Source organism: Numenius arquata, chromosome W, assembly GCF_964106895.1.
Source record: "Numenius arquata chromosome W, bNumArq3.hap1.1, whole genome shotgun sequence".
NCBI classification, from domain to species: domain Eukaryota; kingdom Metazoa; phylum Chordata; class Aves; order Charadriiformes; family Scolopacidae; genus Numenius; species Numenius arquata.
In genome coordinates this window covers 5,411,812-5,436,993 of record NC_133615.1, presented here as the reverse complement: position 1 = coordinate 5,436,993, position 25,182 = coordinate 5,411,812, and the positions used below count along the sequence as shown (strand labels likewise).

At 42.8% G+C, this 25,182-nt stretch overlaps 1 protein-coding gene across 3 annotated transcripts in view; it reads left to right on the top strand.

The window, feature by feature from the left end:
• Nucleotides 1–25,182, top strand: part of LOC141476647 (alpha-2,8-sialyltransferase 8E-like) — a 39,403-nt gene that overhangs the window by 11,528 nt on the left and 2,693 nt on the right. For 2 of the 3 annotated variants that reach the window (XM_074165431.1, XM_074165430.1), the window contains 4 exons: nucleotides 11,260–11,352; nucleotides 14,565–14,651; nucleotides 18,823–18,967; nucleotides 22,111–22,223. In XM_074165431.1, coding sequence (XP_074021532.1) covers nucleotides 11,260–11,352; nucleotides 14,565–14,651; nucleotides 18,823–18,967; nucleotides 22,111–22,223 — 438 coding nt within the window. The remainder of the gene's footprint in view (nucleotides 1–11,259; nucleotides 11,353–14,564; nucleotides 14,652–18,822; nucleotides 18,968–22,110; nucleotides 22,224–25,182) is intronic. The other variant, XM_074165432.1, reaches the window with a different exon arrangement.

The window sequence follows — 25,182 nt, the reverse complement described above, 5'->3', positions numbered from 1 at the left end:
CTTCATGAGAGTAGTGGTCGTATCAAAACCAAGGAACAGTGAAGATTAAACATTGCATGAAAAGGATCAAGAAGGACAAAACTGAAGAATTTTTGTGTTATCTGATGTCAGTAGAAACTGATTCAGGTCTTAACTATTATACAAAGTTGAAGTGTGGCTTGCAATTGGAATGTTTTTTACAGTCCAGGGGAGTTCATGACAGAGTTTCAGAGAACGAGCCCTGCTCTGACTGCAGACAGCTCTGCTGTGCCAGAGTAACCACCCTCACCAAGGCTTGTCATCCCAGTGCATAAGACGCTTCTTCAGATTACATAGAACCAGTCCATGGAGATAAAAGCTAATATCACGAGCTCAGCTCAGTATATGGTGCAACTGAGAGTGTGGGTCATGTTTGTGGCACCTAATATTGCTGTGGGTAGATGCCTGACAGAGATCTCTGTTTGCTGGGGCTTTTTGGGCACCAAAAGCTTCATTTTTGCATATTGCATTGCTGCAGGTCTTCTAGGTAGTGAACAAGTTGCAAAGAGTAAAAGTGAAACACTCCACAACTCCCCAAAGCCATAAGGATGTGTGCGTTCAAACAAAGGAGGACTAGATGGGCTGCAGGCTCTTTGAAACACACACTCAATGTCAACCAGCTGTCGAGTGCTGGCTCAATTTTGGTTCTTACAAATCAGCCATTGCTCAGATTTATACCTTTTGCTTTTTATCTTGTGTCAAGTATTATAAATCTTACAACATCCTTGTGGGGAATCAGGTAAAGGGTTCTATCTAATGCTGGTTATGAGAAATAATATTTGAGACTACTTCCTAGAGCCCTAAATCCTCTGTGCTCCTTTTAATATGTTTTGCAACTTACTGGGATTGTGAGTCTTCATGCTTAAGGCATTTTTTGTTGCCAAGAAGCTGCCTTAATGATACGACGATCTATCTGCCATATTAGTTGGGTTATGGTGTTCTCTTCCACCTTCAGTCCATCTGAGCTGAAAATCAGGTTCAATGTAGGACTTAGGTGGTGAGACCACAGATCAGAGAGGAGACCAGAGAGGAGTGAGAGGAGACGTGAGCTTTATACTTTTGGGCCTGTCAGTTTGTACACTGAATTTTTCGATGTGACAAATCTAGAGCTTTGTCCCCGGTGGCTACAAAATAGAAAGTATAATCAATTGGATTCATCAAATACTCATTTTACAAAGATGAATGTAAGGGCTTGAGACATCAGACCTCATTTGCCCGGACAGTAGCTAAGGTTGTAGCTAAGTCACAGTGCTGAACTTCTCGTACAAAGCTACTAAAAACTTGAGAATCACAAGAAAAAAAAAAAAAAAAAGAAGAAGCCATTGCTTTCAATTATAAACTAAAATGTGTTTTTTGAGATGTTATTGATGTGTAAGTGTTGTCATGTGTTTTGTTATGCCTCCCAGGTGGTCGTATGGATAACAACATCAGCAGCTTATTTCAATCAGAGTGATGGGAATGGCCTTGATTAAAACAGCCAAACAGCAGTTTATGAAAAATGGGAAGAGTTCTGAAATTACACTGGTAAAATAGGACTCCCTGCAGCATAACCCAGTGCTGCTTGTTAGGAGCCGATGTTGTTTTCATACAGTGACTGTGAAAGAAAAGAAACACCAGAGTCTCCCCCAAACTACAAATGAATGTATTCTCCAACATATCATTCTGGGGGTAACACATTGTAGGGCTGTTTCTGCTTTAGCTCCCGCTGTTACACCCACAGCTGTTGGAGTAGAGCTGTACTGGGTAGTGTATTAGACTGAGATTTTGAAGAAACTTGGGTCCCAAAGAAGTGGACAGATGAGAAGGGAACAACGTGGCATTGGCAGGAGTGGATGTTTGGTCAATTTACTGATCATAGAATCATAGAATCGTTATGGTTGGAAAGTACCTTTAAGATCATCATGACCAACTGTTAACCCAGCACTGCCAAGCCCATCACTAAACCATGTCCCTCAGCACCACATCTGCCTGTCTTTTAAATACCTCCAGGGATGGTGACTCCACCACTTCCCTGGGCAGCCTGTTCGAATGCTTGATAACCCTTTTGGTGAAGAATTTTTTCCTAATATCCATCCTAAACCTCCCCTGGTGCAACTTGAGGCCATTTCCTCTTGTCCTATCGCCTGTTCCTTGAGAGAAGAGACCGACTCCCCCTGGCTACACCTTCCTTTCAGGTAGTTGTAGAGAGTGAGAAGGTCTCCCCTCAGCCTCCTTTTCTCCAGGCTGAACAATCCCAGTTCCCTCAGCCGCTCCTCACAAGGCTTGTGCTCCAGACCCCTCACCAGCTTCGTTGCCCTTCTCTGGACACACTCCAGCACCTCAATGTCTTTCCTGTCATGAGGGGCCCAAAACTGGACACAGCACTCGAGGTGGGGCCTCACCAGTGCAGAGAACAGGGGGACGATCACTGCCCAGGACTGCCTGCTGGCCACACTATTCCTGATACAGGCCAGGATGCTCTTGGCCTTCTTGGCCACCTGGGCACGCTGCTGGCTCATATTCAGATGACTGTCAACCAACACCCCCAGGTCCTTTTCTGCCAGGCAGCTCTCCAGCCACTCTGCCCCAGGCCTGTAGTGTTCATGGAGATAGTGTGACCCAAGTGCAGGACCCAGCACTTGGCCTTGTTGAACCTCATACCATCGGTCTTGGCCTATCCAGCCTGTCCAGATCCCTCTCCAGAGCCTTCCTACCCTCCAGCAGATCAACCCTCCTGCCCAACTTGGTGTCATCTGCAAACTTACTGATGTGGCATTGGGCAGCAGAGCTAAGCAATCCCAAATGATTCGTGGGCTGAGATGTGAAGACAGGAGACCAAAATCTGAATGGCAGTGAGTAGCCAGAGACAGTTTGCCAGGAGTTTTCAGAATTATGATGAAAAAAGTATCCTTAAGGGTATCACAGCTACTGTCTTAACTGTGTAAACTGTCCATGAAGTCATGGGACCAGATCAAACAGGGAATCCAGAAAAGGGGCACCTCCGAGATATGACAGATGGGTGCATGCGCTTTTCTGAGCTTACTTGGGAGTTACATAGAGCTATCAACGAACTGCTTTTGAAGGACAGAAATATAAAAGCCACTCCTCTTCTGTGGAAGATCAAACTTATGAATTTGGGGCTGGTTCATGGAAACACTTCTGTGTTGTTTGGTTTTTGTGGTTGTTTTTTTTTTTAATGAATAATCTTTAATTTGGAAGACAGGCAGGTTATCTTGGGAAACTGCCCTTGTCTTGGTGGATGGACATTTCTGATGCCATCTATTATCAAAACCCAGAAAAACTTGTGACACTGTAAGGAGACAAATCAAGCCAAACATTTCAAAATATCCTAGGTGGACAATCAAGAGGTTCATGAGTTAATACCTTTTAACCTCAGTTACACGAATCTCCTGGGAAGCATTAGTCCTTGTACAAGAACTCCAGCTCTTGATTTTTGGTTGATTACTCTGGTTCTAGAAAGAAAACCAGCCTTGAACTGAAGATGCCATTTCTATCTTTAGCTTCCAGGCACTGGATACTATTTTTCCTTGCTACACTGTATTGAAAAGCTTCCTGCCACTAGTAATTGCTTCCTGGTGCAGTGTCTCCCTACTCAGTCATGATATATTTAGATTAAGCTTCATAAGCCTCTCATACTTTTTGGAACCCAAATATTTTCTGCAGGTCCTTTCAGAACTCTTGCTGGGGTCTGAAACCTGAAATAGCAGAACTGGATGCAGTAATTCAGAAGAGCTATTACCACATGATGTATACAAAGATGTATGACCATTTTTTCTTGCTTATTTTTTCATTTTTTTACATGAGACAGTTTGTAATGACACATTTTGGTCCTAGCTACAGCCATGTACTGAAAGTTCACGATCAGTGAGACACCTACTACATGTAGTGGCATTAGAGATGAAGATGGTAAAAGATTTAAACCAGTTACAGAATCACAGATTTGTAGGGGTTGGAAGGGACCTCTGGAGATCATCTAGTCCAACCCCCTGCCAAAGCAGGATCACCCAGAGCAGGTTGGACAGGAACACATCCAGGCAGGGTTTGAATATCTCCAGAGAAGGAGACTCCACACCCTCTCTGGGCAGCCTTTTCCAGGGCTCTGGCATCCTCAAAGGAAAGAAGTTCCTCCTCATGTTTAGATATAACTTCCTATGTTCAAGTTTGTGCCCGTTACCTCTTGTCCTGTCCAATTAATGACAGTGACATTGGCATCAGCAGGTGGTAGCCAGGAGGAATGTAAATCATCTATTTTTATATTTGTTGTCCCCAAGGAGGAGGCAGTCAAATAGTATCACCAGCCTTTATAAGAGAGGACTATTCCTTCTCCAGCCTCCTCCTTTGTGCCCACAGCACCTTCTCTCTCAGTTCAGTCTTTCAAGCACCATCCTGGTATGGACAAGTCAACACAGGCTCTCAAAGAGCAGAAACAACACATGCAGCAATGTGATTTTTTTTTCTGCCACAGCCCTAGTGAAGTGTAAATTCATCTAAGAGCGTCAAACATTTCTGCTTCACTTGCCAGTTCTCAGATTGGGGGGATCTCATTTAACATTGATGCATCCCCAGATGTTTTCTTTTGCAAGGTGTGGTCATTATGATTTCCATCAGCTTCAGAGGCTACTCTTGTTCTTGGTGGGAATTGTGTAGTCAAGGGAATGTCTATGAGACCAAAGACAAGGTCCCTGTTCCTGCCCACCATGGACTTACCTCTCATTCAGCCTCTACATCAGCTTCTTTATCTGCCAAATAGGGATCATAGAATCATGGGATCATAGAATGGCTTGGGTTGGAAGGGACCTTAAAGATCATCCAGTTCCAACACCCCTGCTATGGGCACACCTCCCACTAGACCAGGTTGCTCAAAGCCCCGTCCAGCCTGGCCTTGAACACCTCCAGGGATGGGGTAGCCACAGCTTCTCTGGGCAACCTGTTCCAGAGTCTCACCACCCTCACAGTAAAGAATTTCTTCCTGATATCTCATCTAAATCTCCCCTCTTTCACTTTTGTATGTTCAGCATGGTACCTTCCAAATGGGGTCAAAATAATCTTAGGTGAATGTGCCATGCGAAGTGGTAGGATGCACTCTTTGAGGGAAAAAAAATCACTGCATTGATGTCAGGTCCTTAAACCTTTTGACCAAATGTTGTACTTTTTGATGTTGTCACATGGAAATATTAATAGAAGCAAAAGTTAGTGGGATCTAGTTGCTCATTCACATGAAGTCAACACCTAATTTTCTCTGCTCTGGCTGAGTTTTCCAGAGCCCCCATAGCCATGATATGTTCCACCTCAGCAGTATTTTTGCTATGAGGGTCTGAAGATCCCATGCTGGCCTTTCCAGATGAACGTGACTCCCCACGTGCTTTGGGGACTGTGCTCTGACACACTTGCGAGGTTCCTGAGTAGCGAAGGTGAATCTAGACCTGAAGTTGGCCGTGGATCTGCCCATCTTGATGAGCGTAGGCACTGCTAATTGGACAGTTCTTTTAATAAATATTTAGCAGAAGCCTGCAGGGCTTGGTTCATTTATTCTTATTTCTTAGTGACCGGATAATGTATATTTTTGGAAAGATCTTTGTTTTTCCTGCAGGGTAGGTGGAATCCTTCCTGCAATGCTCTGCTCTCTTGCAGCGTAAGTGCAGATCTGTCACTGCGGGAACGAGCAAATGGGAAGGTGTTGGTTTTTTTGCAGGAGAAAATGGTCTTGTTTAAAAGATGCCTGACAATTACACTCAATTATATTTTAAAAGCTTCGTTCAATGTATCAGACAATTCAGTGCCTCAATCCAAGCTTGCTTGAAGACAGGATTGAAGTCTCAGGCTTTTTAATTCATGTAGCACGACAAGAAAAGCTTACTTTTGATCAAAGCAGGAGCAGCCCAACTGCAGATGATCAAAGACCTATGAGTTTGCTGGTGTACTGGGAAACCAAATCTGTCTCTTCACTAGCAAGCTCAGCAAGCTGCTCAGCTGGAAGCGTGGTCGCAATGGGGGACAGGAAGGTTAGAAAAGAAGAAAGTCTCAGTTAGTCAAAAAAGGAAAATTACAGGGTGAACAGTATCTCATTTCTGGGCATTCAGTGCTGAGAGCCGTAAAAAGAAGAGTCCTCTCTGAGCACTTGCAGCTTGTGTGGTGTTCAGATACAGTGTTTGGTCCTGGAAAAATGTTGTAAATTTGAAAGCTAAAATTTGTTGTAAATTTGAAAGCTAAAAATGTGAATTTGAAATGGATATAGAGCTGTGAGTTGTGTGCAGAGACCGGTACCCTGGGAAAACGCAATCCCATGTGCAACTGAGCTGTTTGTTGTGATTCGGTTGTAGTTGTATTCCCTGTTGTAAAGAATCAGGAATTCTTGTGCTGGTTTTCCTGTAGATTTGTGACCTTTGAGGGATAAAAGTTGTTTCAATTTCAGCAGGGGAAGCGAAGGCAATGCAGGGAGAGGACATTCTGGCGGTGACACATCAGCTCTGTTTTATGGATATAAAGCGTGACTGTCATTCTTGTAAAGCTGAAACACAGCCCTTTTCCGTAGCAAAAGGAGTAGCGTAGTCAGGTTTGTCACTTGTCACTAATCAAGAGCATAAATCAAAACAAATTGTGCTACGCCCTTGCTTCTTAGTTGGATATCAGACTGAGGAAGACGATGGGGAGGACAGCTTCCATTTGTGCTAATTAAGCACTGTTCTGACAGGCAAATGTGTCTTCGTTCGTGGGGAACTGGATGGTTTAGAGTGGGAGTTAATAGGCAGAAGCAGCAATCGGAGCCCAGGGAGTGAGTGAGACCGATGCTTCCTCTGGCAGAGCATGGGGCTCCCAGCAGGTCCAGACCCTGCCGAGCGGAGGAACTGGGTCTCGAGAACATCTGTGGGGGTTGAGGAAACCCGTGTTCCTTGTGCTAGAGCCCAGTGTCGTGCTGTGACAAAACGGGAAAAAGGACTTCACTGAGAGGTTCAAATTAACAATTTATTTGGACTTCACTCACAGGTCCAATACGCCACTATTGCGAGTTCTATGTGTACAATGGTGATTACACTATTGCAATTTAAAAGCAATTCGCGGAATACATTATTGCAACCTACAAGTGATCCCGAAAAGTAACAACACAAGCCACAAGCGCGCTAGATATTAATACCTTAAAAGAGTGCACAAATCACGATCTTAATGGCATGCCTTATACCATACATATGTTTCTTTATCACTTACCCTCTCTCTCAGGTAAGGTCACTCATTCCCTGGGAAGTTACCCTGTACAGCGTCCTGGACAAGGGGGGGGACGAATCTCCTACAGGCCAGCTGTATCGTTGGAAGATTCCCCATTTTCCTCCTCAAACCTTGCGGTTTATATTTCCTGATTCTGTGGGGGTGCAGGATTATGCCTGAGTGGATTACACTATCTGGGATATTTACCTCTGGTGGTGTGATGGCTAAGTCTCTGTTGCCAATTTTGTGATGTCTAGCACTCAAAGTCATGGGACTAGTGGTGGGATGGGACTCAGGGCATTTTATTTGTTAAGGGAATTAAGGCTCCATTCGGTTTCAGTTCTTATTGTGATGCAATCTTGAGACAACCCCGGGCTGAGCCGTTTTTGCAGCTCCCCCCAAGTTATCTCTGCATAGACAAGGCAAGGTGGAGATGAAGCTGAGTTGGATGACAACTCCCTGCATCTCACCTATTGTGCTCTGAAACCGGTTTGGCTGGGTGCTCCCATACACGTGCAAGAGCTGTATCCTGAGAAAGTACAACGGGAAGCACTTCTACAGGAAGAGGTTGGCCAGTGCTCCAGGGAGCTGCCTCTGCTCATTTGCCTCAGTGTCTGTTGCAGGAGGGGGCTTGCTGTGAAGCAAGTAAATAGCTGTCCTGGGAGACAGAGAGGAAACTTTGTTTGTTTGTTTTTTTTAGTCTATTGACCAGATACTGTCTTGCAAAGTCCTTATTGCTGTTGTAGTATCATTAATGCTTGCAACCCAAGTGCTGCAGCATCCGTAGCATTGACACTAAGGAGGCTCAGTGTCTGACTGGCTGCTTCAGATGTGGTTCAGGGCTTATAAACAACAGCCCAGATGATGATTATTCAGCAGCTCAGGCAGGATGAGTTAGTTTCCATCGAGCTCACCCCATGGCCAGTAGCATCTTCTCCCCACTCAGTGCAGAAGTGACACCACCATCAGTGTCCCATCGGTAATGTGTCATCCAGCCTGTTTCACAGGTCCTCCCTCTGCACTTCCACAAGATGCCAAATGGTGAATCCGACACTCCCAGTGACTCTGCTGGAAAAGCTGGAGCTAGTGTGAGTGTTCGAGGCTTGCAGGACCGTCCTGTGCTTTTCGAAGCTGTAGGCTAATGGAATAACTCTCCTACAAATGCAGTGCTGCCTCATGGATTCCCTTTCAGATCCAGAAGTGGTTTATTTTTTTACCCAATCCTTTCCTCCTTACTCTTCTGCCTTTTTGGTAGCACATCCTTTTTCACTTCTATTTTTGGTTTGCAGATTGGGTAAATGGGCAATGATCAAAGGGAATGGCTGGGACTCAGGAAATGTCATCTATTTCATAAAATGACATCTTTGTCTCCAGCGCCACGGGCTGAAGCCAGCTTTCCCCTGCTGCAGCGTTCCCACTCGATAGCATGTGCTGTTTGACATCTGAGCTGCGGTTCTCTAACTTAGTAGTGGGGCCAGAAGTGTGCAGGAAAGAGGAAAAATAGGGGTTAATCTAGATTTTTGCCATTCTTATCTGTCCTGAGGCACATACAAGGTACTGAAATCCAGTGTTAGGTGAAAGGCAAGGATGAGGGTGATAGCCATCGCTATCCCCCTTACTCCCAAAGAGATAGGAGTGGTGTGTAACATGCTGATTGTTGTGTGGGGATGTATACCTGCCTCCAGCTATTGCGTAGAACAAGTCCCAGTCTTGTCTGACTCAAAGAACCAAAGTAAAGAATGGATACCACAAAATACAGTAAGAAAAAGAAGTATTGCAGAAGGACCAAAAAGTTGTCTGGACTAGTAGTCAGAGGGGATATCTTCACTGCTGTAAAATGTTGTGAGCAGCACGAAGTCCTATTTTGTTGGCTCCACAGAGAGAGATTTTTGAAATTTATCTGGAGTATATACACACAGGGCTTCAGCCTGGTGCAACCAGGTGAGCTCTTAATCCAATTTCACTTGGAGCAGCTTTCAAAATGCACAAGTTGCTCAGCTCCAGCTCAACAAGCTGAGCATGCAGATGTGCCAGCGCAATGGGTTTCAGCTATTCTTTAGTAAAGGCTGAATGTCCAGGTGAGCGACTGAGTTGGAAGGAAAGCCCAAGCCTTTTGGTGAGAGACCAGATGAAGGTTCATGTTGCCTGAACTTTATCTCCCTTCTGGAGGCTGAGGAAGGCTTTTCCGAGATTTGTCAGTGATTATGGAGGGCTTTAAATACATAATTTCCTCTACAAAACTCATAAAAATATATTTGTTGCCTTGAAGACTGTGCAAACACATTTCCAAATAGTCACATTTTTTAAAGATTGCTGAGCTATTGTTTTTTTCTGACCGTAACCAGTTTACTTCTTTATTAGGAATTTAAGATGTTCTCCTTCCACCATCTAGGCACAGCCTTCTTCCTTTCAGTGTCAAGGTTTGTTCCTCTCAGTGGATCACCAAAATGGCTGGTCTGGGATTTGGCAAAGCTGAAGTGGTGAAAACCTCAGGGAGAGATGAAGGAAACACTTCCTAAAGCAGCATTTGACAGGGTAGTTCCCAGTTGGTAGCAGGTTGCTTTGAGGAGCTCTTGGGCTTTTTCCAGTCACATACTATAGTCCCTTTCTCCCTTCTATAGGTTTATCTCTTCCTTCCTTTATCAGATTGATTCCTGGATGTACTTACAAGGCAAAATTCAGAAGCTGTTTGCTTTTAGATGCTTCTGGCCTTTGGAGGCCCTGTTGGAGATACCTAAAGAGGTTGTTTTCTGGACAATCTCCATTCCTACAGAGGTGTGAATGCTTTGGACTTCTCCAGAACAGGTCAGACTTTGGATGTCCCAAAATTTTGATATTAACTATAAACACAAACTACTAAAGAAACTAACAACACTTTCCTACTTAGGGATTATATATTCAGAACTGAACAGACATTTAGGTCAAACATGAATTTTGATGTTGTTTTAAAATGACACAAATGCAAAATATTACATTTCCAATGATGGTTTAAATAAAGCTTTTCCAGGAATCTTGTGTTTTTCTTTCATATTGAAAAGTCAAAAGATAGTTTGGAGTTACAGCCTCATGAATTCTAAGGTTTTAAAGGATCCATCAAAACAACTTGCTCTAGCTTTAGTCATAATACCTATTCCTCCAGGTTGTCTGCTGGTATTTCTTCATTATGCTCATAAATGATGTAAGGGTATGCACAGTTCTTAGGTATTAGGTTTTAATACAGACTTCTAATGATAACTTCTAATGAAACTGATACAGAGCTTGGTTTAAACCCTAAATCTTTTTTGTCATTTCAATACAGTCTCATTGAATTCAGCCTGGGCTTTCTCTGGTCTCTAAACATGAGTATCCACTGTTGTTTTGTTTTCCCTTCACTCCAGTCTGATGTTTAAGGTGGAAGAATTTAACCAAAAAAGTAAATATTTAAGTCTATATTTTAATTAGGAATAGCCCTGTCACTTGTGATGTATCTGAGCACTCAAATCCTTTCATTCTCAAAATCATCTCAATTTTTTTGAGAACAAAATCCCAACTTCCCTTCCTCTCCAAATGTACAAAAGAGTAAATCCCAATGAAAAGCTCAATTGTGTAGAGCTATGTAAGTCTCCACAGACAAGATGCAACCTCCAGCACTTTGCTTTCCACCTAAGAGCAAAATTTAAGGTCCTGTTTTTTAAAATCTCAGCATATTCAAACACCCAAAGGATGGGAACAGTGTTCTTTAAGTGATCAATGCTTTTCCCCTGACTTTCAGTGGCAGCTGCCATGTGCTGGCTGCTGGAAAAGGTAGCTGGTCCTTGTTGGTGCCTACAAGATAGATCGAACTCTTGTAGAGATGGGCAAACTGGACATGGGTGGCTGTTCTACGATCAGCAATGACATCTGTGTTTTCCTGTGAAGTAATAACCTGCCTATGGGCCAGACAGTGTGGCCTCAAGTTAAGCGGAAATCATAAATGACAACTTTAAGTGAATTTTCGTTGATCTGTAGACAAGTATTCCATTCTAAAGCTTATTTATAATCTTTCTTCTTGTCCTTCTTCAGGTATTTTGAGTTTTATGAAGGGCCTTTGGAATACAACTCTACCAAATGCCTGGAATTACGGCAGGACATCACTGAGGTGAAGGTTTTGTCTATGTAAGTATGAATGAATATTTGCTAAAAGGTTACTTTTCAGGCAGTATGAAAATTATAACCTAAAATAAGATTGTCAGAGATGCAAGGCTCAAAAGATCCCATCAACAGGGAAAAAAATGTTGGAAAAGACCTCTAAGACCATCAAGTCCAACCATTAACCTAGCACTGACAAGTTACCACTAAACCATGTCCCTCAGCACCACGTCTACCCATCTTTTAAATACCTCCAGGGATGGTGATTCCACCACTTCCCTGGGCAGCCTGTTCCAATGCTTTGGTATGTTGAAGTAGTGACATTTGAACTTGATCTGAGGTCCATTTGAAAAAAAATGGAAGCTTTTCACATAGATTGAGGCATTTTGGAATGAAATACAGTGTTTGTAATACTATTTGTAATATTATATTCTATGTCCTCAGGGTAACTGAAGAGTAATAACAGCCAGACTGACTCACAGCAAGTGGCCATCTGGCTTAAGGCTCTGTCATTGACAGTGGCCAATAGTGAAGGCTAAGAAATGAAGCAAAAAGGTTAGACCTTCCTGATAACAAATACTAGCATGGGCACTTGCTGAGCGGTAGGTGGTGACCAGACTACAGTAGAGTGGACAAAAGACTTCTCTGTTAATTTTTTTAGATCTTTTCTGAGCCCATTTCTACTTCTGACCTCCACAATTTCCTGCAGCAGTGAGTTTCACAAATTAATAACACTCACTAAAAAGTAGGAAAATGCAATTATGAGAAATAAAATATCTGTATTTTGTCTTTTGTGGTTGAACATGCACATCAGGAAACAAATGATGGACAAGTTGACAATGGTGGACAAGTTGACCATGAGGCAGGAATGTTCCCCTGTGGCCAAGAAGGCCAATGGCATCCTGGGGTGCATCAAGAAGAGTGTGGCCAGCAGGTCCAGGGAGGTTATCCTCCCCCTCTACTCTGCCCTGGTGAGACCCCATCTGGAGTACTGTGTCCAGTTCTGGGCTCCCCAGTTCAAGAAAGACAGGGAACTACTGGTGAGAGTCCAGCGGAGTCTACAAAGATGATCAAGGGACTGGAGCTCCCTCTGATGAGGAAAGGCTGAGACCTGGGTCTTTTTAGTCCGGAGAAGAGAAGACTGAGAGGGGACCTCATCAATGCTTATCAATATCTAAAGGGTGGGTGGCAAGAGGATGGGGCCAGTCTCTTCTCAGTGGTGCCCGGTGACAGGACAAGAGGCAATGGGCACAAACCTGAACATGGGAAATTCCATCTCAACATGAGGGGAAACTTCTTTCCTTTGAGGGTGGCAGAGCCCTGGAAGAGGCTGCCCAGAGAGGGTGTGGAGTCTCCTTCTCTGGAGATATTCAAACCCCGCCTGGATGTGTTCCTGTCCAACCTGCTCTGGGTGATCCTGCTTTGGCAGGGGGTTGGATTAGATGATCTCCAGAGGTCCCTTCCAACCCCTACAAATCTGTGATTCTGTGATTCTGTGAATGAGTTGAATGAGATGTATCCCTGAAGCCATAGAGATGGAATCAGGCAAAAAAGTGAGATTGCCAATGGAGCTCATTGGACACAGAAAAGCAGGGAATTTTTGTCTTGCCCTTTTGCATTTTCAGTATTGAACTGAATTTAGGTGCCTATATTACGCCTAATCCCTTACCATATCTAAAACCAGTGGTTTATTAATCTTATTGACAATCCACAAGGTCTGTAAAGTGCACTGAGAATCTCAATTGACAGTGCAACTATGCAAATGCACAGCATTAAGCTATCAAGGCTACAGCAAATACAATTTGTTGCTCCAGGTCCACGTGAATTTTGAGCATGTCTCCTCCATTTTCTGCACAGAAAAATGTAGGTTATGTCCTTGTCTTCTGTATTTGGTACTGGATGAAGGATACACAAGTAACACCTTTGAGCTGCTTGCTGACTTGCAGTGCTTAAAAATAAATAGAAGGGGTGAGAATGTGACACTTCTGCCGATGTTCTGCTGAAGATGGGGAGTTTTGAATTGCTTTTCTGCATTCTTATTAGATGGTACAGAGAATTACTAATTTCTCTTCATCTTATTTGATGGCACGTAGAAGGTAGTGGACTCCTGCTCAGCTGGATCTAGTTAGCCTTACTTTTACGATAGATGCCATTTGACATTAAGTTCTTTTACTATGCTGGATTCTTCTGATGTGATTGCTTCTAATGCTCTACGTTTCCTAAGTCAGCCCTTACGGTAATGGAAGATTTCCAAGTTAATGTGCTTTGGTGGGCTACGGAAAGTACAATATGACCTAATTCCTTCCTGTAACTTCCGCAGCCTGGGAAATCCTAAGTTCTACTCACTTTAAATATATAATTATCTTAAAAGTCTTTGCTTTATTCAAACATTCAAAGCCCTCAAGCCGGAAGAGAACTCATTAAGTCCTATCAGTCTTGAAGAAATCTCAGACTTCAGAATTTCCCAGCCAGATTAGGACATTGTTCCCTGGCTGTAGATAGTTGCAAGGCCTTCGTTATCTCTGTTATCCAAATACAGAAGAGTATGTATGAACTCTAAGGTAGAAGTGGTTGGAATTGATGATATCACCAAAAATGTGTCATCCTGTATCAACCTAGTGGAAATAGGAGTGTCATTTTTTGATATAACTAAAAGTATATTTATTAACAGAGACGGAGGGAGAGAGCCTTGTGTAAAGAGCTTTTCATGTCCTTTTAGCATCACAGTTACTTATCCCTACATGTGTGCTATTGCAGTTTATAAAATGGATTTACCAACAATGCTGTTCTGTAGGATCTCACAGATTAAGATAACCTCACCCAAATATAATGGTAGTTGGCGAAATTATCAGAAGTATCCTCTTTTCCAATACCCCCTGTGCTGGGCCCTTCTGCTGGGAGCCACTGTAATTGCCAGACACTCATTAGCTTCCCAGCAGACTGTGGACAGACTTTGGTGCAGTAGATGCTTCTTGCTCAATATTGCATTTTTTTATCCTGAAAAAATGGAGAATGCCTATCAGGGAATAGAAATCAGTCCCAAATATCTGAAGAGCTCCATCAGTACCTGCGTATACGTGGCTTAGAGTTACTATGTCTGAGCAGAAAAAGAAATAAAAATGATAAATTTGGCCCTGATAGACTGACTGGTTTGCCCTATCAAATAGCCTGCAGCTATTTTTGGAAATCAAGCCCTTGTAATAAAGTGAATTTTTATTTTCTTTCTTTTTATCTTTTAGGGTGAAACAAACAGAATTGTTTGACAGATGGAAGAGCCTACAGATGTGCAAATGGGAGATGAATGTCACAGAAGCTAATTTATTCAAGTAAGAATGGTCCACATTAATGAGCCTGAGTAAGATTTACTTTAGTTTGAGTTTAGCTTCCTGTAGAGAGACCAAACTTTCATATGGATAGCAAAAGAAAGCATTATAACACTGTTACTGTTGGAGTACCATTCTTTTGAATAAATATGGATGTTTTTCTACTTTAAAAAAGTCAACAGCAAGAGTGAAAGAGAGCTCTTCTGGCATGTGGGTCAGTCTTCCCAGGAAAGGCAGGGAATTTGGTATGGGAAAGACTTTTCCAGGTAAGATGGAAGAGATAAGGATGGAGCCAAGACTTAATGGCTACATCTACTACCTCAACCTAACGCTCTGGTAGTGTAAAATAGTCATATCATTGGTGACACTGCAAATTGGGCCTACACAATACTCAAACTGGATTTTTTTTGTGGTGTATTAAGAACTGTCAGACCTTGTTTATCACTTCCTTTTTCTTAAATGGCTTCTCATCTATTACTCCCTGACTATTGAGATATTTTTTCTGGTCTTCGGAGACGTCTGTAGTTTGTTTCTGTAGTACTCTGTCTTTCTTCATGTGCCTCCCTCTTTGCTGAAGGTCCTCCATGGTTCTTTCAAGATATAACTTTTGAAACTGATCTTGTGAAGGCAATAGTAGAATGAAGCCAAAACAATATTTGAATGTGATATATTGGTATATTCAAGGGCTGTATTTGAGTAGGTCTATAGAAGCCACATTATTTCAGAGGAAGTGAAATAGAGACTGGTTAAGTCTGGAAGTCACTGGCATGATTCAGAGCTGTTGTTTAGAATAAGGCCCCACAACTTTCTCCCAAATTGTCTTGCATGATTCCAGGAAAAAGCTGTCATGAGTTAATGAGAGAATGTGAGAATGCATGTGCTGAGCTAGTCATTAACATCTTTAAAAATAACTAATTGTTAGTCCCAGGCTCAAATCAGTTTTTCCAACACGAGCTCCACACACAAGGTTTTTTAGTGGGTTTTTTAGTATTTTTTTTTCCTGGAAATTACTTGATGGACAATTATCAGAGTTGATTTTGAAGACAAGAGCCATTCAGGATTAGAGCCTGCTATTTTAAAGACTGCTTGGAGTAAGAGAACTAGTGATTGTACCCAGAGTACATGGAGCACATTGAAGTATGGAGGTCAGCTGAGAGGTGGGAGCAATGAGAAAGGACTATCTAAAGACCATCAGGAGGACCATCCCTCTCTCTCAGGCCACCAACACCAGCCCATTAATCAAAGATCCATCCAAAGCTCTCCATCCTCGACAGTGCATTGAGAGAAAAAAGAGATTAAAAACTCGAGTTGTGACTATACCTGCCTGACTGATATATCACTGCTTAAGAAACTCCTGTAGGCACCTAGATGTAACCTAACCTTTGTTAGCTGGTTCCAGGAACAATAATCGTCCTAGTAATGGAAAAAAATAAGTTGTTCAAAGTCTGTTTCATTTTTGTCTTATGGGACAGAGACTTTGGTGTGTGAATGTGTGGGGAAACTGTAGTCCCTTAAAAGCAGACCAAAGTCTCTGAGTTTGGAGGCTAAAAGGAGGTGGTCTAACAACACTGAGTTCTGGGCTTTCAAACTTAGTCATTTCTGGGCCATCAGGTGAGCTGGGGAGAATCCAGCAAAAGTTAAATGGCAGCTACTTAAGCAGCAGGGAGGGAGGGAGGAAGCGCAAAAATCACAGTAGCTTTTGTGTCTGTAGAGTAAGGAAAACGATTTCCTTGACAGTCTTCCTCCATTATGTATCAGACATTTACATTAAGGAACACGCCTCTGGAATACTAGTTGGACATTAGATTAAAGAACAACATCTCTTTCAATGCCTTAACGCAGAACTAATGAAGAGTTTTTTCATACCTCAAATATCACAATTCAATCCTGCTACCTGCATGTAATTATTTAATGATTTTGTTATTAGGAATTATTCATTGACTTGTTCAGTCTCAATTGCTGCCTCAATCTGATCATCATATTGTGTCATTCTGCATGAGTCAAGTATATAATAGTAATTGGACATCACTGAAATAGTAATTGGACATCACTGAAATGTTTGCATAATTCTGTATTTGCTTTCTGGTTTTTGTAATAAAGCCCATATAGAAGACTGGCTTATTCTTCCAATTCATAATGAGGCCACATACCCAAGAGGCAAGGTATTTAATCTAGGTTATTTGAGAGCCATTTGGCTTTGTCTTCATGTTTGTGCATTTGCCATGACATGTATTTTTCATTAAAGGTATGAGATGCGTTGACTGAGAAACAAACTGGCTCTGGAGTGAGAGAGCTGAAGTCAGGGCTTTCAGTTCCACCAGTAAAAAGAGAAAAGGAATCAGGGAAGGATGGGAGCTAAGAAATGGACCACCATTTGAAAAGCTGCTTTTCCTATTTACATTTCATATTAAAAAAATATAATATTTAATATAATGGGTTTTCTCTTGTGCCAAGAATCCTATTTTTGAGGTTTCAAAACAGTTCTTGTTTACATTGGAATACCTCCCATTTTGTCCCAGTGACAAAGAAAATTTTGGCCATTTGTCTGAGCCATGACCAGTCTGCCTGGACTTTAACCCCTGCGTTTCTTGCCCAGTTGTTGCATCAAGAGGCAAAATAGTTTTGGCAGAAAATAAACCCCCTTGCGTTCTAACACTCCTCACCGAGGTGGGAGGCTAGGTTTAAATTCTGAGTGATGCCCAATTCACCACTATCAGTCCAGTCGCGTTTAATATAGTAAACTGTCATGATTCCGGATACACTAATAGTGGACTGCACCTTCAGTCTAGTCGTGCTCATGAACTAGCATGGCCGCACTTTAGTGTTTGGTCGCATTCAGTGAGAAACCGAAACGGCTAGCTACTTAAGCAGTGCAGTTTATTTAAACAACAGATATAAAGGTTCTTATGGTTTGCTGGTGATAAATACACTGTCTGCAAAGCATGTGCAAGTAAAAATATTGTTAATGGTACAAAGCACGTGACAAAGTTCCAAACAATACAGCCTGGCTATAAATGTAACAGGTAACCCTCTAGAGAGATTTCTAAGTTTCCCGAGGAAGCACTCAGTATAGTCTAAATCTTACCCGCAGGCATCCCTATGGGGGGGAAGAAAGGCTCAGCCTGTCGACTGGTCCCGGGAGTCAGAGGCAGTATGTGATGGGGTCCTCCCTGACTTGTTCACGATGGTGTCTTCCCTAGCATCCCCCCTTTCTTGGGCTATTTTTATATTATTTTTTACCTTCAAGGTGGAGTTTGAGTGACTCTAGTCATAAATACCTTTACTATGATTGGTGTAAAATTCTCTCGCCTCGCATTTACAGGTATAGTTTACAAAAAATTCAGGGCGCAGACTCAAGGAGGAGTGGTCGCACCTTGGAGGCGGGTAGCCTTCGGGCTGGAGGTGTGTTTTGGTATTATAATGACATTATAATGAGCAAAGTTCGCACAAAGGACAGCATTTCATCAAAATTTGACAGACCGTTGGCTCAGGGTAGCAAGCATGCCGCTTATCACTTCCATAGGATCACCTTGTTCCCATATCTGCTGTGTAATCACAGAGCTTGACCGTGGAATCTTCACTCCACTCCATCCTCCGTGTTGCTTTTGCAAGCAGTATTGTTCAGGGAGTCATAGATGTAGTGGATTCTTTGCATACCAGCTGCCACTGTGTTCCACCCTGGAAATGTTTCAATTTTTTACCTTTCCTTAATGTGTGAACAATGCTATATATTTTTTATAAAAATTATATTTCAGGAATTATTCCACACCAGTGGTGAGTAAATAATTTACAAAATGGAAGACCTCTGAAGCGGAGAGGGACTAATTCCTTAGGACAGTTTCCCCAGGATATTGGGGGCAGAAGCTCAGCTTTGGGGTCTGGAGCAGGGCAGAATTTGGACATGAATTTCCTGCAGGCTAGAAGAGACAGATACAGGGATCTCATTTCTTTTGTTGGTGTGGGGGTTTTTTTGTGGTTTTTTTAACATAAGTTCCTCAATCAAGGAAAGTTTCACTGAATCTGAAATTTTCTAAAAGAAAATCCAGCAAACCACCATTTTACCCCTCCTACAGCTGAAAAGTTTCTTTTTACCTTGTTAGGAGTAATAGTAGTTGCAAATCCTAAAGCATGTTATCAGCTCCTTCGTCTTATTTCTCTCTTTTTCATTTTACAGGTCTACTTTGTTGAGGTGTTGCAATGCCCCTGCCTTTCTGTTCACTACCCAGAAAAATACTCCCTTGGGAACTAAACTGAAATATGAAGTGGATACCAGTGGAATCTTCCATATCAACCCAGAAATCTTCAAGATGTTTCCAAAGGTGCCTCATGCCTCTGTCCATTTGCAGAACCAACTTCACTCTATTTGCTGTGTTAGATGCTATCCTATAGCCAAGCATTTAGCAGTTGGCTGTTTGACATTCTACAAACTTAATTGCTTATACTTTGAAAATGTTTATTTTTGATATGATATTTTATCTGATTATCCTATTTTCTAGTGGTCATCTGCTCTAGTATGCAGTATATATATTTTTTTTCCTGCAGAATATTACTGACCCAGCAGCAAAGTGGCTAATTAAATAACTTAAGAAAGCTGAATCAAAAAGGCACTTACTGATCAGAAGTTCCAAAGGTACAATATTCATATACAATAAACCCAACATTTGGGGTAGGTCTGCTGTTTTGGTGGCATGATTATTTTATAATTCATATTCACAACGACTGACTATTTTTATACTTATTTCTGTTTGCAGATTATCTGTGAACAGGCAATTTTAAATATATTAATCATAATGATTATTCAATACCTTTTCGCCAAATAATCCTTGACCTGAGGGCCGTTCAAAGGTATAACCAGTGGGCAATTCCTGTTGCACAGAGTGACTGATGCACAGAAATGGGCTTATGTGACTATTGATTCATCATGGGGCACACCTCATGAATTTGAAGTGGCATATTTGGAGGAGGTAACTGCAATATATTCCTTTCAGAAAGTCAGAAAAATATTCAAGTGAAGTACTTAGGTTTGTGTCTTTAAAGTTGTCCTTCAGGGTCTAACAGCTTTTAATCCATTAGCCTTGGAGCACCACTAAGAGGTAGTGTGGTGCCGTTATCTAAAGTGCACATGGGGAACTGGGGCACAGCAGGGGGAAGGCTCAGATCCAGGAAAGTACTTTGGCACCTGGAGACATGCAATGAGTGGGTACATCTAAGTCCAGGACTATTATCCTCAAAACCCTGCTTGATTGCGCAGATGAGTGCATGAAATGGAAAGGAAGGAGATTCAGATGCGATATTAGGAAGAAATTCTTTACTGTGAGGGTGGTGAGACACTGGCCCAGGTTGCCCAGAGAAGTTGTGGCTGTCCCATCCCTGGAGGCGTTCAAGGCCAGGATGGATGGGGCTTTGAGCAACCTGGTCTAGTGGGAGGTGTCCCTGCCCATGGCAGGGGGGGTTGGGACTGGATGATCTTTAAGGTCCCTTCCAACCCAAACCATTCTATGATTCTATGAAAGACTACGCTTTTGCTAGGAGTGTCCCATTGCTGCTGCTGTATTTATCCAGGTACGCCCTGAGGATGCTTTGCAGGCTCTATCCCAAGCCAAAGTGAATCCTTTGGGATTCACTGGGCAGCAGCTACTTGGCCAAAGCTGCCTAGGAGCAGGGCTGCAGCATGGCAAATGTAGGAGATAAATGGGTTAAAAGCATGGGAGCAGGACTGTAAGGGCAGGAGACTTGTGCTGAGTGCTGAGACCTGGCTTCTCATGTCCCTGAGAGGAACCATAAAGGCATTTTGTGTTAAGAAATCACTGGATAAAGTGCAGACCACTCTATAATGCCTCTCTCTTAGACAGCTGCTACTTTTCTCTGTCAGGTGTAATCTTGTGCCCTTTTTGCCTCATGGCTTATGAATGCTATGGAAAGATCCTGGGAATAATCACCTAGAAATGTCATGCCACTATCACATCTCTCTGTAGTTTGTGGCATGAAATTATTGATAAAATATGTATGTGCCGAATCGAGCACTCTCATGCTTATGTAAGCCCATCTCTCCATATTCATAAGGTGTAGTGTGACTCGGTTCTGCGTCACCACCCTCTCACCCTTAACAGCCCTGTTCTGTTCTCGGAGACGTGCTTTTTCACTCTCTCCAGCTTCAGCTGCAGCTGCTTGTCTGTGTATGAAGACAGAATTTTGCCTGAAGATTACAGAAAAATACATCCTACACAAGTCCAGAAAGGTGCCTGACCAAAATCTCTAGGAAGTACAAGTACTAATTAATAATCCTTAACACTATTAGTACAATTAGCGGTAGCAAGCACTAAAATTTCGGCTAGGTTTGGGTAAATAGCTGTAATGTGCTGTCTGATTTAAAGGGACTTCTTGGGCTTTACCAGCTGCTCTGGAACTATGTGCTCTGGAACAGTGAGCAAAGAAGGCCAAGAAAGCCAACAGCATCCTGGCCTGTAGCAGAAACAGTGTGGCCAGCAGGACTGGGGCAGTGACTGTTCCCCTGTACTGGGCACTGGTGAGGCCCCACCTTGAGTACTGTGTCCAGTTTTGGGCCCCTCACGACAGGAAAGACATTGAGGTGCTGGAGTGTGTCCAGAGAAGGGCAACGAAGCTGGTGAGGGGTCTGGAGCACAAGCCTTGTGAGGAGCGGCTGAGGGAACTGGGGTTGTTCAGCCTGGAGAAAAGGAGGCTGAGGGGAGACCTTATCGCTCTCTACAACTCCCTGAAAGGAAGGTGTAGCAAGGGGGGGTAGGTCTCTTCTCTCAAGGAACAGACGATAGGACAAGAGGGAATGGCCTCAAGTTGCACCAGGGGAGGTTTAGGATGGATATTAGGAAAAAATTCTTCACCAAAAGGGTTGTCAAGCCTTGGAACAGGCTGCCCAGGGAAGTGGTAGAGTCACCATCCCTGGAGGTATTTAAAAGACAGGTAGACGTGGTACTGAGGGACATAGTTTAGTGATGGCTTTTATCAGTGTTAGGTTAATGGTTGGACTTGATGATGTGAAAGGTCCCTTCCAACCAGGACAATTCTATGATTCTATGTGTGCAGACTGCTCGAAAGCAGGACATCAGGGCCTGAGGAGCGAGCAGTTTGCAGGCAGCTCAGAAGGCAACGCCTGGAGTATGCTAATTTTATGATTCATGTCCTCATGTGGAAATCAGAAGGGAAAGCAAATTTCTAAAACGACTTCTGCTGTTATTAAGTCTGGACAAAACCAGGTTATTGCTTTTTTTTCCCTCTTAGTTGCCCACACTATCTCTAATTGCACAGAAAACTAACCCATCCATTTATGGACACCATGGGGAAATTGCAGGCAAATGTCGACTTCCTATGATTAGTGCATCTGCAACAAGATGCAGATGCACAAAAAAAAGGAAGAAGTGAAAAAAGAGACTTGTTGGCTCCATTTTTCAGGATATTTAACTATTTCCTTGCTGCGATGTTGCAGGATATGCCGTACCACCGCTCCCAGTTTAAGAGATGCGCGGTGGTTGGGAACGGAGGAATTCTGAAGAACAGCAGATGTGGCCGGGAGATTGACAGTGCAGATTTTGTGTTTCGGTAATCACCACAGCACCATTTTTCTTTTTTTTGCCTGTTTCAATGATAGATAAAGGATTATAAAACCATTCTCTCCCATGTGGAAACATGAGATTTGCCAAACTGGCCATATCAAGCCTGCTTCTCGCACAAAAAGCAGTACTTCAAAAAAACCACCTCACTTTATAATATTTATTTAAAAATTATGCTTTGAGGAATTCTTTTTCCCTAACTCCATGTGGTTAATCACTGACTGAGTGACAAAGTTGATGTCCTCATTCAGGACATTCCCTGTTACTCAGGTCGTGGATTTATCTTTCTGTGGACATTAGCCCATAAGCAGTGTTCTATGAGCATGGCCATAATTTTCTGAGGCAGTTCTGAACCAGAGGTACAACATCTTTTGCGTGACAGCCAGCTTGGCCAGATGGACTTGGGGGGTGTTGGTGGATGAGAAGCTCAACGTGAGCCTGCAACGTGCACTGGCAGCCCAGAAAGCCCCCTGCATCCTGGGCTGCATCCCCAGCAGTTTGGCCAGCGGGGCGATGGGGGGAAATCTGCCCCTCCGCTTTGGGGAGACCCCACTGCAGTGCTGCTTCCAGCTCTGGGGCCACCAACATCAGAAGGACATGGACCTGTTGGAGTGGGTCCAGAAGAGGCCATGAAGATGATCAGAGGGCTGGAGGACCTCTGCTGTGAGGACAGGCTGAGAGAGTTGGGGGTGTTCAGCCCGGAGAAGAGAAGGCTCCGGGGAGACCTTAGAGCCCCTTCCAGTCCCTAAAGGGGCTCCAGGAAAGCTGGGGAGGGACTCTTGATCAGGGAGTGGAGTGACAGGATGAGGGGGAATGGTTTTAAAATGAGAGGGGAGATTTAGATGAGATATTAGGAAGAAATTCTTTCCTGTGAGGGTGGTGAGACCCTGGAACAGGTTGCCCAGAGAAGCTGTGGCTGTCCCATCCCTGGAGGTATTCAAGGCCAGGATGGATGGGGCTTTGAGCAACCTGGTCTAGTGGGAGGTGTTCCTGCCCATGGCAGGGGGTTGGGACTGGATGACCTTTAAGGTCCCTTCCAACCCAAACCATTCTATGATTCTATGTTAATAGCTCCACACTGTGCAGCTCACGTGCCTGGGAGGTGTGTTTCTGAAGTGGTGTAGAGCTCAAGTGCTGGGAGTTACAGCAATCAGTACCATAGACTCCAGGGTCTGCAGGGACACCTGAATGACTGTCAAATTTGAGTGTCTTCATATTGTGCTCCCCACCTTATGTAGAGTTACCCAGGTTTTGCATAGACTGGCATGTCCCTCGACTGGTGTCCCTGGACAACGGAGTTTAGCAGCACTTTTTTCATCCTTAATATATATAGGAAACATTTTTTTATCATTCTTGTGCATGACTAATCCCTCTCTAAATCCTGTTAAGCTCTTTGCCTGGATCATGGCATATGCTCACAGATTCATTACCTGTCCTGTAGAAAAGATAAATTGTTTTACTTCTGTTGGCCTATTTAATTATCTTGAGTACATTTCTGTCTGTTTAGAATAACTGTGCATAAATCACGTAATTTCTCTGATTTCATACCAACAAAATTTTTGGCTTGTTGCATTCTTAATTTAATTTGGCATCAAATGAGAAATAAATTTTTACAGGTCCTACCTTCATTATTCATTGTTTTCAGACACTTGTGTCTGCCTCTTGTGCCCACTTTATAGACAACTATTGTCTTAGTTTTAATCTGTGAAACAGGCCAGGCTTCACATAATTTGCTTCTTAAAAGCTTAGTGTACCCCATATACATTAAATAATTACTGTAGATTCCCTCCTATTGTGTTGGATCACAGCTATCATTATGGTTGAAAAGAGCAGTACATGGAGATGACAAACTGTTGAGTGGAAGTGGAAATATGGGTAGCAAATGTCATCATTTATGTATAAGAACTTTCAGTGGAGATCCCTTTTTATCACTGTTACTCTTCCTTAAACTGTACCAAAACTGATTAAAAAGAGCAGATCAGATCACTACAGAACTTAGAAGCTGTGTCACACTTGGTACAAGTAATTAATTAAATAGATGCTTAAGTAGAACCAAAATACAAATAAATACATCAGTACTTGTGCAAAAGAAACCCCTGGTTCACCACCTCCAAAATGTGTGGGACCAGCATTATGCACAAAGACGTTAGTGCTTAAGAGCTTAAGATCTGATGACATCAATTTTAAAGTAAATTAATCATCAATTTTAAAGTAAAGCTCGTGTTTAAGGTCAGGTCTGAACACATCCACTTTCCAGTCTAACACCAGTTCACCAAACTGTCAGGAATCACCATCCCGGTCACCAATGAAATAATTATTTTAAAATATTTCAAAAGCTGCCCATGGAGCACTGCTAACATTCAGTGATACCTTCAGGACACCTAAGAAAATCTTTTACTGTCAGGATGCTTGTGGCCAGCAGGATGCAACCAAGTGTTTTCTATGAAATAAATTTTGAGAACAATTGATTATATTACAATACAATATATAAAATACACACACACACACACACACACACACACACACACACGAATTGCGTTTGCTGGTTGTTAGTGTCTATCTCCATCTACTGGCCAGAATGGAGACCTGTGATGAGATGCATTTAGAGATGGGATGAATTTTTGGAGTCCTACAACTACAGTTTGTGCAGATATTTTATATTATCACTTTCAAAAAATTCATTCTTTCTTGATCTTGGTGGGAGTTTACTGTTTGAAACTATTGAAGCTGAATATTTGAAAACCTTTTTCAAATATGATCTAATGAGCACAGTGCCCAGTGCCAGGTGGAACTGAGGATGCTGGAGGACTTCAGAAGGGCATTGCATGACCTAGCAGAGAAATATGCTGGAAATAACACTGCCTATGAGAAGGATGAGGTGGCTAAAAAAATTCTCTGACCTGATAAAGAGAGACTCTCTGGGAGGTAGGTGTGAACCTCCCGAGTCT